Source organism: Tenrec ecaudatus, chromosome 12, assembly GCF_050624435.1.
Source record: "Tenrec ecaudatus isolate mTenEca1 chromosome 12, mTenEca1.hap1, whole genome shotgun sequence".
Classification (NCBI taxonomy): domain Eukaryota; kingdom Metazoa; phylum Chordata; class Mammalia; order Afrosoricida; family Tenrecidae; genus Tenrec; species Tenrec ecaudatus.
Genome location: NC_134541.1, coordinates 25,417,201 through 25,432,871, shown reverse-complemented (window position 1 = coordinate 25,432,871; position 15,671 = coordinate 25,417,201). Strand labels below are relative to the sequence as shown.

Below are 15,671 nucleotides of genomic sequence, written 5' to 3'. Positions count from 1 at the left end.
CTGGCCCATAGTGCATTGTGCCCACCGCCTCAGGGATTTGATTGGAACGCTGGAAAATGCCAAGTGCTTGCCTTGCAAGTTCCCCCCGAGGCTGATGAAGCTGCCCCAAATGCAATTTGCCAGATGTTTGCTTGCTTGGCTCCTCTTCATTCAAGTTTAAATAACATTTGCTTCTGCCATCCCTGTCTAAAGTAGCTGACTCCAGTCACCACTCCCAACACCTGGTTTCATTATCTTGAGGCGCCTGATCACCATCTGCAACTAGCTTTCTTCCTTGTTGGCTGGTTTTTCCTACTGAAATCTGATTGGAGAGGATCCAGTGTTTAGATTAGGGCCTGACACACCAGAAGCACTCAGGACGTTATGCTTGAAACATTACCAAGAGCCTAATGTTGAGTGAATGAGGGGAAGGAGCCACTGGGTCTCATAGACCACAAAAAACCTCGGCATTGTCCTCAAGGCAGTGAAAGTTTTAGCTCAGCCAGGTGATAATCAGTCTGTTTCGGGGCTGGTCGTACAAGCTGAAAGGAATGTAAGAAATATGCTCCAGCTGTAGGGAGGGCAGCTGCTTGTGGAATGGTCTGGGGCAAACGCTAGACTGGTTAAGCAGGATGATCGATTAGGGGTGGGGAGGCCCACCGACCGGCCAGATCCACCCTGCCAGAGTAGCTAGGCCCTGTGCATAAGTGGATACAATGCTAGGTTGGGGATTAAAGTTGTATATTTTTCAAAGGGTCAAGAGTTATGTGTTTTATCAGACTACACTATAACTATTTAGGGTTTCTCTTACCTGGTAGTATAAAATAGGCCTACAACATATGTGATGAAAATCAGTATGGTGATCATGATTACATAGTGTCTGTAAACCTACCTGCAGACCATATTGACTGGAGGTGCTAAAAGAGCAATTAGGGATTTCACAGAAGGAACAGGATTTCGTTTAAGCAAGAAGCCTGTGTAGAATTGGAGGCTTAACCCAGTCACTGAGCCACTGCAGAGGACTCAGCAGCCTCCCCCTCCCTTCTGTCCCCCCCTGCCCGCCTTCACCAGCCGGCACCTTCCGCACGCTGTTTCCACTGAGGAAAAGGAATTATACCGTATGCCTGCTATCCAGAACCTCCACTCTTTCCACCTCTTTGCTGATGCCAGTAAGGGGTTTGACCTACTGCCTGCGGAATAGAGGATGGTATCCAGATAAGAATTCAACACCGCACCGACAGGAAGACCCAATCCAAGGGATTGCTGATGCTGACGACAAAAATAAACTAGGGAAGGCCTTTAAGAAGACATTTGCCTGCAATGGTACTGTGATTGAGTGTCCAGAACATGGAGAAGGGATTCAGCTCCAGGGTGACCAGCGAAGGAACATAGGCCAGTCCCTTGTAGCAATTGGACTGGTGCTCTTGGCTCACAGAAGCTGAGGTGAGAATTTCCTGGCAATGAGTAGAAAAAGTTCCCCTGTCCCTTGTCACAGTTTAAAATCTCACAGTTTGTATGATGGAACCATTTGGAGTCCACTTTTAACTTGGACTAGTGTAACTCCTTCGTGCAATAAACTGAAAAGAACCATAAAAAAAAAGAATTGTGGTAGAAATGTGAATTCCACCCAGAACTGCTGGGGAAATAGGCTTTTTACATTTGAAGGGAAGAACTACAGGGAGGAAAAAAATAAGCAAAATACTGTTTGGTTTAAAAAAAATTTTAGCAAGTAGTTTTTGGATGTAGCAAAGCATGAGAAGTATGTGCCCAATAGTGAACCCCCACCCCACACACACCACACACACACCTTGTAGGACTGGAAGTTAAAGAGAGGCAGTGAGTCTGGTATGTTTGTGGTGACCACATGGATCCGCTTGTGGAGATTGGGGAGATGCAGCAAAGAAGAGATGGGCTGAGTTTAAACATGTTCCAAAAGTACATGTTGACCTGATTCGCAGAGGAGACAGAAAGAGGGAAGGACTGACTAGACTGAAGCCCGGGAGTTGAACGTTCTCCTGAGCCTTTGGATATAACTTAGCCCATGGACACTAGAGCTGAGAGTGAGAGGGGGCCAGCTAGCCTGAATGCAGAGAGATAAGGTATGTGTGGGATCACAAGCTTGTTGTTGGTACCCGCCTTTGAACTAGCTTGGATGACTGGGGCTGAGCTGACCAGAACCTGAGCAGTTGCAGAGAGAAAGAGATTTGATTCTGGGAGCTGGTGTGGATAGCTGGAAGGTGGTGGCTTCCCGTGGACAACCTTTGCTTATGGAAGCATGTGGCCAAAGTGCTAATCAGAATGAAATTCCTTCAGATCAAGAAGCACACTTACCTCCTCCTTACAGTGCTGGGTTGACAGGAATGGGCAATTTAGAATTTGGTGTTTAAAGAGGGGGGGAGGGGAAATAAAGGCATGAATTGGTTAATTTACAAGTTTTTATGGATGTGCTCAAAGTAAAAATTAATTAAAAGGGGGAAGTTAATCCTTCATGTATGAGAGTGAAAATGCTAGATAAACCAGAGAGAAACGTGTAGGGCAGTAAATTGTTTAATGTGACTCCTGGTCAGTTTCAAAAGGGCTCTTTCCTGGGAGGGGTCTGGGTAAGAGGGTAGGGGAAGACAGTGGTAGGATTCAGTTGTGAGTGACTGTCAAACAGGGTTCATTGTCATTGTCATCCTGCTGGGGATCAAAGGAACCACTCCGATGCAGGAAGGGAGGAATCTCTATGCCAGTAATGGAGTGTCTTTCGGACCCAGCGACCCCCTGTGCATTGAACCTATTTGACCAGAAGGCAGTGTTGACACCAGAGGAGCAGCAGCTGCAGCACCAGCAGAACTAGAAGCCAGAGCATAAAACAGTATTGAACTTCCCAGCCACAAAGCAAGTAAAACCGAGTGCTTGTGGAATGGAGTGCTTCTGGCCACTTAATCACAGGCGCTGGCGCTGGGCACCTATAGCTTGAGGCTTATAGTGTAGTGGCATGCCCTTCTGGCATTTATTGAGAACCCTAAAGAATTGTGTAGCATTGCCCACTCAAGGCAGAGGCCAAGAAGAAAGGCTGAGGGGCGGAGAGAGGTATGCCTGTGGGCATGGGAGAGAAGAAACTATCCTGACAGCAACTGTATCCTGAGCTTTTCCTGCATTGTACTTTTTACCTTCCATCATGATCCCAGGGGTACTTCCACTCTGTCCTATTGGGTAGTTTGAGTCAAGGAAGTTAGTTTTGCTTTCTTGGTAGCAAATGTCTTAAGCTGGGTCCTCTGGAGAAGCAAAGCAAATGATACTTATATGTGTACATATAGAGAGAGATTCACATTAAGAAAATGACTCACACAGTTGCAGAAGTACAGCCATGTTCCGGGTCAGTGGGTCAGTGTTACGCTGCAGGCTTCTCCTAACTTGCACAGCTTTGGGGGCTGATAAACCCAAGATTGTCTGGCAGACCACATGCTGTTGACTGAAGAGGTGACTGAATCCAAGGCCAGCAGACCAGGCTGATGACTGGAGAGGTGAATCTACAGATGGCAGCTCAGATGAGAGACCTCTGAGAACTACCAATATCAGCAGGCAATAGGGCGGGCTGTTGGTTCAAGTCCAAAACATAAGAGGTTGACAAGCCAGATGAAGAATCTAGACCCAGCAAAAAAGCAAGCAAGCCTTTCTACATCATCCACGTATCTAGGAAGTAAGCCACACCCTCAAGGACATTTAATTGCATCAGGGCCATGACCTTAGTAAAGGTGTAACATTCCACCCTGACCTTATCCCATATGGAGGCCTATAATTGATTACCTGTGAATATATTGTCAAGTCACTGGGGGGAGGGGGGAATTACCAAAAATCAAACTCACTGCCATTGAGTCAATTCTGACTCATGATCACTCTATAGGACAGGATCGAATTGCCCCTGTGGGTTCTCGAGATTGAGATTATTTATGGAAATAAAAAGCCTCATCTTTCAGGGAGAGGCTGATGGATTCAAAGTACTAATCTCGCAGTCAGCAGTCCATGTATAAGCACTACCCCTCCTGGCCCAGCACAGTTGGCAAAAACTGACCATCCCAGCCACCATGAGTTGGCACTGACTTGGAACAGCATCTAGCAACAACAGGGGAAGGAGCCCCCGTGGTCCAATGCTTCAGCACTCGGCTACACTCCACCAAGGGCTTCTCCGTGAGAAAAGGCCCAGCAATCTGCTCCCAGAAGTGTTTCTGCCTGGGAAACCTTGTCAAGAAGTTCTACACTAAAACAAAAAACAGAGAGAAACTTCTACACTGGCCCGTAAGGTTACCCTGGGCTGTAATCAATGGCGTGAGTAACAGAATGTTGGTTCCGGTGGCCAGGGGTATTTTCCAGTCATGTGGTTTAACGGTTGAAAAGCTCAGGCTGGCACCCATGCACAAAGGTAACACCTCAAAGCCTAAGGTAAAATTGCCTTCTTCCTCGGGGTGCCTGGCTATCCCATTTCCCCAAGGCCCTGGGGTCCACTTAGAATCCTTTACAACGATGATGGGGCCAGTGTGAGTCCACTCGACAGTTTCCAGCAGGGGTGGACGGGATCGCAAGCCTGATCAGCATGGTTAGCAACGACCTCAGTGGTGACGGGTAGAACTGCAGTCTTGTTAGAAACACTCTCAGGGGTTATCAGTCTTCTAGTACTCGCTGGTGTCCCCTGTGTTCTGTGCTTCACCAGTTTCACCTGGACCCAGCTGGAGGGGGGCGGGGGTGGTAGGTAGTTGGTGAGGACCTGGCACCTTCTTCTTTACAGTGGAGTTTCTTATTGCTGGGCTGCCATCTCTTAGGTGGAGATTGAATTTGTGTCATCAGGGCTAAGTAGATGATTTCCTTCTCCTCCTCTGTGTGTGTGTGGCCGGGATCGTCCAGGTGAGGGTGAAAGGTCGTGAGCCCTCTCACTGAGAGGGATAGTAAAGAAGGCATCCTTGACATCTGAAACTGTGTAATGAGGAATATTGGGCGGGGTAGTGGGGAGCAGAGTATAAGGGTTGGGAATCATAGGGTGGATAGGCAAGGCAGCAGTCTGTATCTGTCGTAGGGTTTGATGGGTGTGTTGTAGGGAGAGTGGGTGGGCCGTAACAGACCTGCGTTCAGGAGTTTTATGATTATGGGTTTAAGGGCCTTCAGGTGTTGAAGAGCTATAGGGTATTGAGGAACATTAGGAAGTTTTGAAGGGTCTTTTAATAGGATGTAAACAGATTGATGGTGCAAAGCAATGGAAGGTTGGGTGGCATCCCAAATGCATGGTTACCTAGAGCAGGTGGGAAAGGAAGCGAATGGGGGTTAGTAGGGGGTATCAGGACACTAGAGTTATTTGGGGAGGAGATGAAGGCAGGAGGAATGTCTGGTGTGGCTTGTAAGAGAAGCAACTAATTTGAAGCTTGGGAAGCCCTTGTTAAATGGAAAGCTACTACTGTTTTGAATGTAACAAGAATATCTCTGCCCCAGAGGGGGACAGGCATTTGGGGATGACTAGAAACTGGTGTGAAAAGTGTACATTATAAAGGCTACATAAGAGGTGGCTGTGTAATGAGGAGTTGTGAGACTATACCTGAGACTCCTACAATAGTGGTGGGTACTAAAGTAAGGTGACCAGCGGGACAGTCCTGATTTTTAACAATTTTTCCCGCATCCCGCAGCATTTTTAAAAAACTCCAGATTTGGGGGGAAAGAATTCACAATGAGCTAGGGCATACAGTTTTCAGCTGCCATGTGGCTATTTCTCCAGGATATGAGTTTTATCAATGGTGTCCCGCTTTACCAATGTTAAAATCTGGTCACCTTATAACTAAAGTAGTCTGTCCTGACTGTTCAGATAGTGTTGAATAAGTAGCCCCTGTATCCAAAAGGGAAGAAATAGGCTTACCTGAGATGAAAACCATTACCCTGGGCTCATGATGGATGATCTCCGTGGGGCCGTCAACAATGGGTACATCAATCTTCTTTGGCCACGCCTACGAGCCCTGACAACACGGCATCTTCAGCTGGTTGTTTTGGAGGTGTTATGGAAGAGACTATCCTTCCTGCCCTCTGGAAGAAAGGGCAATCAACTCCCCAGTGCCCTCCTTGCTCGCAGTGTGGGCAAGGCCTCAGCGGGGCACAAGGATGGGAAGAGCAGCCCTGACGCAAAGGAGGCACGGGCAAATAGACCCTCGGGGTGGAGACTGGTGGCTGCGGTTGGGAGAGCACCAGGTATCTTCCTGATGGGCAAGTTTGAATCAAGGGGGCGATGTGGCTGTTGAATAGCATAGAAGGCTTTTGGTGCCTACATGAAGGTGGGCATGGGGCTGGAGAGGGTCTGTGAGCAAGAAGCACCGGAGGGCACGTATGGAATGGCCAGGTGCTATGTTACACGCAGCTGGACCATCAGTGCCAGCCCTACTAACAAGGACAATTCAGTCCTTTTTTTTTTTTTTTTGGATAAGTAAATGAGAAGCTGAAAAGCATAATTTAACATTCAAAAGAATTTCTCTCTTAGGACCGCAGGCTTGGGGACATCTAGGTAGTTGGCTTAACAGACGAGAAAGACGATGCTCCACATCCTACTTTGCTGACTAGCAACGATGGTCTTAGAGGCTTTCGAGTGACCATCTAAGAAGCTGCCGTGGGTCTCTCTATCCACGAAGGGAAGAAAATGAAGGACTTAAGGAAACAATTAGTCCCAGGACTCATGGACCACACGAAGCACAGCGTCCACTGCAGTGAGACCAGGAGAACTAAACGGTGCCTGCTGACCATTACTGACTGCTCTGCACTGGAGGGCAGAGTGGAAAAAATATAGAACCAAGTTCAAATTCATAAAAAGATCAGACTTACTGATCTGCTGTAGACTAGTGGAGCCCCCATAGCCTGGAGCACTCTTCAGACTTAGAAGTGAACCCACTCCCGCTATGCCAAATGGCTTTCCCATGTCTCGGCATAGCTGACTCCCTCGCTTCAAGGTTTTGCTCAAGTATCGCAGTCATCCTCCTCTTTAAAATGCTACCCCACAATCTCTACACGCTTGATTCTTCTACCTTGATCTTTTTCTTAGAGCACATTTCGGCTTCTAACATACCATTTGATTTTGTAGGTTTATTGCCAGGCCCCTCCTACAAGACTGACCCCACCAAAGTAGGGAATTTGTTGGCTTTATTCACTCACATTCCCCAATTATCTAGTGTAGTGCCTGGCCCAAGGTAGAGGCCCAGTGAATACTTGTAGAGCGAGTGAATTTCACATTGTGCTGGAAGAGAGTCGAGGAGAAAGCGCAGACGTCACTACCATCACTGAAGTCAGGTGATTTTTTTCATTGAAATTATATACTTCACATCCGTTAGCCTAGTAATTCCATTGTAAGGATTTTATCTAAAGACATACTTGGTGGCGTGTAAAATGCACATATCCCTACTTACTAGGGTATTGTTTGTAAATACTAATGTCTGGGCATTATGGCTAATGTCTAAATGCCCATTTATATGATAAATGCCTTTGAATATGATAAATACAATGAAGCACAGCAAGAATAGAGACTGAAGAAACTCTTTGGGCTAATTGGGAAATATCTTCCAGTATAAACAATACTCAGGGTAAAAAAAAGAGAGAAAATCTAAAAGACACAAATTGGCCAGTAATATATCAAGAACAATACATTTTAATGATATACGATAAAAATAAACAAAAAAAGTTCAATTTCATTGAACTTTTAAAAATTTTTTCAACAACTAACAAATTTAAATGTCCCCAAATTTTTGTTTTGTTTTAAAAATTCCACAAAAACATAACCTATCTTTAAGAAGAGCCATGTATAAAAATAGTGGCGGTGCCTGGAATGAGTAGAGTTAAAAACATAATCACTGTTGAGTCCTTCTGCAGCCCCTCCCGCACTGTAGCGGAGTTCAGTCAGGAGCAGTCCTCTCAATAGATGCTGCGCTCTGTGCATTTTAACACAGCGATGCACAAATAGAATAGTACTGTCGCACTGGCTGCTTCCTGTCGGCATTTCTCAGTAAAAATTCAGGCTTTCAAAGACAAGCAAAGAGAAAGGAGCCATTCAACTTGTATGGTGCTGGAGATTTACAACGGAGTCCGGGTGCTCGCTTCAGCGGCACATAGACTAAAATTGGAACGAGACAGAGACGATTAGCATGGCCCCTGCGCAAGGATGACACGCAAATTTGTGAAGCGTTCCATATTTTAAAAAATAAATAAAATAAAACGGAGTCCAGAATCTTTGCATTAACTCCTAGAAGTTTTTGGAATTAGAAAAACATAAATAGATCCATTCCCTTATTTATTTTGAAATTAAAATTTTTTTGAAACATATTCTAGTCATCAAAGCATCTTCTAGTCACTAGAGGCCTATTATTGTGATCAGAGATAAGCATGAGAACAAACCAAGACCTCAAAGAAAAAGACTAAGATTAACCACCACTGCATTTTAATTCCATTCTATCTCTAAATGTAGAATGCGTCTTCTCTTTTATTAAAATATAAAACAAATGCACACTACCTGTTAGTCAGAAATGCTCAAGTTTTGTATTTGATAAATTATATGAGATTAAATGTCACTCTGCAATAGTAGCTTCATTGCATGAGTTTGGGCAGTTTAGCAGGTGAGAGTAATTATAAAGTGGATGTGTGCTTATTCACATTAGAGGGGGTGGATTGGCGAGGATGGAGCAGACCAGCCATAAGGCTGGCTCTGCAGCCAGACTACTTAGGTCTGAATCCTGACTTGCCATTTACTAGTTGTGTGACCCTGAGAAAGCCACTTTATGCTCTGTGCCTTGGTGTCCTCATCTGAAAGATGGAGATCATTATATCCCTACATAAAGTGCCTCTGAGGGCTAAAAGCATTAATTAAATAATGCACTTGGGTCAGTGTTTGGCTTGTAATCCACAAAATGGGTAGTAAAGAGTGGAGTTAGTTGCATGTAATGAAATCAAGGAAAGTATAGCAAGAAATATAAGTAGTAGCTCAGATGTGCTCCTTGCCTTGATGGTCAGCCTCGGGAGACCACAGTCAGGTGTTCACTGGGCTCTACTCCAGGAGGAGAAGTTCATCTATCAGACACCTGGGGCCTGCATTTTAGCACAAGACTCCAAAATGCCAGCCACAGATATGACAGACCTCCCTTGGGCAGAGGTCCCCTTGAAGTCACACTTGGCACACCGTCACATCCCTCTCAAAACAAGCATAACTCCAAGATGAATCATTGAAAAACGTGTTCCCAAAGATGTCTTGGCAGAAGAACAGGGATGAAAGGTAGAGGGTGAGGTGGTGATTCATATTATTTACGATACAAACAACGTACCTGAACATACCATATATCCTGTGAATAAGTTTTCAGCACATTATTTATGCCGTTTTTGTGGTAAAATTAGGTGCCTTGGCTGATAATAGAGTCGCCTTATACTCAGGTGTATGCGGTATTTTTTATCATCACTGCCCCCCACCCATCCTGACCCCTTTCTCTTGTCCCGTATCACCTCCGAGAAGTCTCTTTACTGTCCTAGATCGTTCAGCTCTCCATCTCTGTTTATGTTCCTTGACCAAGCAAGACTCTGAGACCTGGACCAATGACGGTCATTCCTAGTCAGTTCAGCAGGGCTTTTTGTTGTCAGCTTACAACCCTTCAACCTGCAGCGTCTCAGAGTATTCATCTTATACAAATGTATTATGAAAGTATAAGAATGGGTTCTTTTGTTCTCAGGATTACTGACAATTCCGTAGACTGGGCCTGGACAAAAGAATAGCAATATTGACATTGCAACGTTCGTATTTATTGGGTCCTTTCTGAATCTGCTGATCAGAATTGGAACTGAATGGGTGTTCTTCCATGCCTCAAAAACTCCATAGCTTTTCACTCCTTCTGCGAATGGAAGCCAAGAGCTGCCCTCTCCTAGCCTTCTTTCACTCGCTAAAGGTTTCTGATGGCTGGGGTTGCACCACAAAGCACACGCCATTTCAACAATTTCTACACATACAGCTCAGTGCTGTTGTTCACATGATTTAGGACGTGCCATCTTTCTTGAAATCCTTTTCCAAATTACTTCACCATCATTAGCACAAGCTCACTGCCCCACAGGTTTCCCATGGAACCCGGGTGACAAATTGATCCTCTATGGGAAGTTCACGAAAAGAATACAGTGTGCAAGGGCCGGCACTGTTTACGAATCGTTTGATTTATAGGTGATTCCGGGGGATAGTTTTGCTGTAAGGTTCAGAGATTTCCTCAGGGAATAATTTGGGGGTAGTTCCTTCAAGGTTTTGACAGCTAACAAAAAACAATGCTCTGAGGCAGCGGTTCTCCACCTTCCTCATGCCTTGACCCTTTCATACAGTTCCTCATGTGGTGGTGAACCCCCCAGCTCTAAAATTACGTTCGTTTCTACTTCATCACTGTCATTTTGCTACTGTGATGAAACGGGCGATCGTTGTAAAAGGGCCATTCCACCCCCAAAGGGTCACGACCCACAGGACCCACAGGCTGAGAACCGCTGCTCTGAGGAAACGAAGGAATGGAAAAAGCTGAATGCTGATATTGGTTGAAGTCTTTTGCTTCTGTGGGTTCTGAAAGGATTGATTTTTACCTGATGCGGTGCCCCTTGTATTTCTAGGTGGAAAGACAGCCCAGGAGCTTCCTCAGCCTGCAAAGTGTCTGCCTGGGTACCGGGGCTGACGTCACCATCTGCACTCGGGCCAGTGCCTGGGAGGCTAGGATGCGCACAGAGGGCTCGGGGTCCTGCAGCATCTCTCTCAGATCTAAGGAACAAGGAAACGCTCACTGCCTCTGCTATCTCCCAAGATTTGGGTCCACGCCAAAGCCAAGGGCTTTTATCACTTACCTTCCTCCATCCAGCCCGTCCCCTTCTTCTTGAGCTCACTGTGATCCATGTACTTCGGTAAGGCCCCTAGAGGTGGGATAAAGTCAGCGAGTCCATCATCTGGCTTTCCTTACTGGAAAGTCTAAGCACCTGGCAGAGTTGGACGTCTGACAATCAGGCAGATTTCCAGAAACGGGGTCTCCAAGTGCCCGCTAGTTATATTTAAGCAACGTGGCTCCTTTCTCTAGCAGTGATTTTCAAGGTCACCTTCATAAAGAAGAGGGATTCTCAACACAATTTGGGAGAGTGCAGGATACAACTGACCGTAAAAATTAAAGTTTCTTTGTACCTACAAACAATATTGCTGCTCTTCGGATGGGGAGTTTTGCATGCTTGGCGTACATCAATGTTTGGCCTAGGATGTTAATTTTCCCCTTCGATTTTTTCCCCTAAGTGGAGTGAAAAAAAAAAAAAAGGAGCATGAAGATGTGAATTAGCAGCATTATCAGCCTCAGAATAACTTCCTGGGTCAGACATCCATAATAGAGAATAGTACTTGAAATATCTATGGTTGCTTATGGAATTCAGAAGGGTTTTCCCCAGGCTGTCCCCCAAATACATGCCAAACTAAGATGCTGCATGCAACATGGTAAATGACAGTACACTTGGAGGTCAACGTCAGCTGCTTAGAGGTTATCTCCCTGTGGGTTATCAGCCTGCTAGAGCAGTCAGACCCTATAGTCTGTCCCACCCTAAGAAGGGCCCACTCCCTTCTGATAAGGATAGTGGATTGTCTCCCTGAAGGAGAGCCCAGAGACAAAGTCCAGCCAACTAAGGAAGAGGACCAAGGTTTGGCGGCCTTCTTGAATCTAGGGTCCGCCCATCTTGTCACATGAGCACCCTTATTGCCGCCCCTTCAGACTGCGTGTATACTCCTTGCTTGTCCCCCTCTGATTGATTGAATGTACAACCCTTTCCATGATGATGTAATCGGAGGGGCTTTCACATCCCCCAAAGTGTATATACGCTGTGATTGGAGACATCCTCTCTGCTCCTCCTCCCTCCGCTCCCTGCGTAGACCTGGCTGCTGAGATCATGGCCATCCGGGAGGTGAAACTGCATGCCTTATATTGTCTGATGTCTCTTTTAATTTTACCCCTCAGTAACACAACCGTGCCTTGGACCTCGATTGTGGGGGCTGGTACCCTACAGTTGCTAATGAGTATTATACCACAATAACAAGTCTCTCAAACCAGAAACCAAACTCACTGCCATCAAGTTCATTCTGACTCATGGTGACTCTGTAGTGCAGGGAAGAACTGCCCTGGAGGTTTCTAAAATGGTAACTTTTTTGTCATCTTTAGACATAAAAGTCAAACTCTCTGAATATACCTTGTTGTCACCCTCTCGGTCACATATTGTGCCGACGGGGTCACTACAGTGGTTGTGTCTTCTCTCTCTCTCAGCCTTCTCGGTTCTCTAAGTGGTCCCTTGAGGCTCGCCTCCCACAGGGTCTTTCCGGGTTGCTTCCAACTTTGCCCTGAGTGGTTAGCAGGTATTCCCTTTCTTTCTTTCTTTCTTTTAAAACATTTATTAGGGACGCATACAACTCTTATCACAGTCCATACATATACATACATCAACTGTATAAAGCACATCCATACATTCCCTGCCCCAATCATTCTCAAGACACTTGCTCTCCACTTAAGCCCTTTGCATCAGGTCCTCTTTTTTCCCCTCCCTCCCCGCTCCCCCCTCCCTCATGAGCCCTTGATAATTTGGTATTCCTCTCTTGGACTGATGAAAAGGTTTCAAAAAGTTTGTGGGAAAATTCCATGATCTTTCCACTTCACGTTTCCTTGAACCTTTGAAGGCCCTGTGTATTCTCCACCTTGAGTCACTATTTACTTGTCTATGGAAATGTTGTTTTGCTTATGAGCTCCCCTCCGGGGGTGGGTGGGGTTCATTCTTTGGGGAGTTTCTGAGTTCTTCGCTGCCTGTAGTATGGACGGCGACTGTGCTAGGCTGATGGGAAGGCACCTCTCTGTGGACCCCTCTGAGGACACGCACCTCAGGGATAGCAATGAGAGCAGGAATGCGTCCTCATTGGAGTGAATGCAGTGGCTAATCGAGTCTCATTCCTTGAGGGAGCGCCGGATCGGCTGTGGGAAGTGACTGTCATCACTTCTCTGGGTTTAGGTGGGCCGCAGGTTCATGCAGCTAATCCTCAGTGGGAAGTTGGACACAAGGGTTCCCTAGCCCTCTAAGTATGGTCACCAAAGTTCACACTGGGTCTGAAACAGGCTATGGACACAGGGGTTCCTGAGAAGAGTCGACCTTAGAATGTTTCCCGTAGGATCCAGGTGGTTTTAGAGTCAAGTTTCTGGAATAATCACGGGCCTCCTAACGCTGCCCTGCTGCGTACTCATCCCTGAGATCAGCCACGGTTGCCTTTGTTGAGTTTGTGAGCCAGTAGCATGCTGCGACCATGCCGCACAGCGTCCCTCACTGAGGTTCCCTGGACATGCTGCGGTGGAGGGTAAAACAAGGCACTTGTCTCCAGAGAAAAGATTCAAGATCATGGTAAAGCAATGCATCACTTCACTTTAGTCTACAAGCAACGTTTCAGCATCAATTGTCAACTTAACCTTGTAACCTCTGACATAGGTTAATGGAACTCCTAGGAGTTCGCCCGTGCTTCTGTGAAGAAAGGTGGTAATAAAAAGGTGAACGTATGACTTAACAGGCGGGTGGGCGGGGGGGGGGGAGACAGGAAAACAGACCCACAGCGTAAAAGAGTTCATTGTTACGAACTGCTGATGGGGAAAAGGACGCAAAATGATGCCTTGAAGCCATTTCCTCCCCTAAGGGACAACGTCAGGAAAAACACATGTTAGAGAGTTAACAACGCTATCATTGCTCACATACAAAGAATCTGCAGATTGTTCCAACTTTATTCGGCTTGGTGTACCAGGGATCTTTGCAGTACACCGCTTGGGGCAGCCTCCACTTCAGGAACTGGGCACATACACCTAGGACTTGCCTGCTCTCCTGTGGAAAGGATTAGATCATCATTCAAAAGTGTTTTTTAAGCCAAAGTCTAAAATGTAAAGCTAGTAACATCAGAATTACTCTGGTAGACATGAGGGGAGTGGCGGAAGGAACCAGAGTCCTGCTCTTCTCCTCCATCTTCCCCAAACAATCCCTAGCAGGGATCCAAGAACACCCAGGGTTCTAGAGGGCAGGAGGTAGAAACCAGTGCACTAGGCGAAAGTGAGAGCCACAATGAAATGTAACGTGCAGACTAGACCTCTGGGCAGGAACACCCACCCGCCTAAGCTCCCACTGCCCCTTGCTGCTCCTGAGTGATTTTTCTCCCACTATCTACAGGAAGTGCAGCCCCTCTTCTGACCAGCCTTGTGGAAACTTTAGGTTGGAAGGAACTCTAGAGAGGTCCCTTCCTGATCTCAATACCAGAGCAAACTTAGCACCTCAGCCCCTTCTCTGGCCCCTTGCTCTTTGAATGCTTCCCACACACCGTGTAACATTTCTGATGAATAGCTACTCTAGACCAGACCCACTAGATATTTGGACCATAAAATATCCTTTGGAAACTTATGGGCATGCAAATTAGTTCACTTATTTTGTTTAGTAATATGTAAATACTTAGGAAAGTTGAAGACATCCAGTATTCCACTTATGGGTTTTTATACTTTACAAAATTTCACACATGTGCACAAGAATACCCTGCAGCATTGTTTGTAACAATGAAAATCTGAAAACAATAGAAGTGTCCAGGAATAAGCAAATGGGACAAGTTGCCAGATTTCTATTTTGTGGAATACTATATAGCAACGAAAACAAACGAGCTACACAACTAAGCTAAAGCTCATAGATAAGGTTAAATTAAGAAAGATCATTTGCTAGGAGCTGCTTATTGAATGGTGTGACAAAGTTTTGAAATGTGCGAGACAATTTAACGAGAATGACAACGTTTCAGAAGGGCAGTTCTTGGATGGGGTTCGTTTGGGAACAGGTGTCTGGTTTAGTTCTTGCAGTAAGTGGTGGGTCCGGGGTGCTCAGTAGGTTACTCTCTGTACCAACCATCCCTAGTCTTTCTAAAGGGAGACCCTCTTCTCTCCTTGGGCTGGCCTCTGAGGACTCTTAGAAGAAGAGGCTCGAAGTAGCTCAAAGTTTGAAGGAAAAGAAGCCTAGCGCCTTGGCTGCTCGAGGTATTGCTTGCTTGCCCAAGGCTCGGGGTGGCTCAGGTTGGGGCAATAACCACAACGCTTTCATCCCTACCGGGCTTGCTTCTCCACCACCCTGTTGGGAAGCAGCTCTTCGCTGTACTTTCCTGGGAGTCTGAACTAGCTCACATTTATAGCTGCGGTGCCACCACCTCGCTCCATAACAAGGTTCCTGGTTTTGAGCCTGCAGCACCTGAGCTTTCCTTTCTGTAAGAGGAAGCATGGAGTCCTGGGGTCTAACCCCACCAGCCTGGGAAGCAGTCCTTGGTGAGCACAGTTAGCTCTTGAGCATGGATAGACTTCTCAGCGACAGTATGACGTGTCCAACCTCCCACCCACCACCCACACCACCCAGCTGAGACCTGATGCAGGGCAGAGTTGAGCTCCCCGTAAGTACCAAGGCTGTCAACCTTTGCAGAGCAGACAAGCCGCATCTTTCTCCCGTCAAGTGTGGGCTGGAACTCCCGACCTTGCTGGCCATTAGTGGTCTTCATGCTACCAGCCTACCTTTCAGTGGACACTAGAATGGCTTAAATGGAAAATCATAATTTGGTGGCAGAAGCTCTTGGAAGATTCTCATCGTCATTGAGTCAAATCTGACCCGTAGTGACCCAATAGGAC

The 15,671-nt window shown here is 46.3% G+C and overlaps 1 protein-coding gene and 1 non-coding gene across 2 annotated transcripts in view; one reads left to right on the top strand and one right to left on the bottom strand.

Moving 5' to 3' along the window:
* Positions 1 to 8,065: 8,065 nt before the first annotated feature.
* LOC142423534 (U6 spliceosomal RNA) lies at positions 8,066 to 8,172 on the top strand. The gene has a single exon (XR_012779165.1). It is a non-coding gene; the product is annotated as a U6 spliceosomal RNA (small nuclear RNA).
* A 2,420-nt stretch (positions 8,173 to 10,592) lies between these two features.
* MROH8 (maestro heat like repeat family member 8) overlaps positions 10,593 to 15,671 on the bottom strand; it is a 39,330-nt gene continuing 34,251 nt past the window's right edge. Inside the window, exons 18-21 of the mRNA XM_075527935.1 lie at positions 13,732 to 13,854; positions 11,153 to 11,252; positions 10,825 to 10,890; positions 10,593 to 10,741 (exon numbers count right to left, since the gene is read on the bottom strand). Of these exons, the coding sequence (XP_075384050.1) occupies positions 10,593 to 10,741; positions 10,825 to 10,890; positions 11,153 to 11,252; positions 13,732 to 13,854 (438 nt within the window). The remainder of the gene's footprint in view (positions 10,742 to 10,824; positions 10,891 to 11,152; positions 11,253 to 13,731; positions 13,855 to 15,671) is intronic.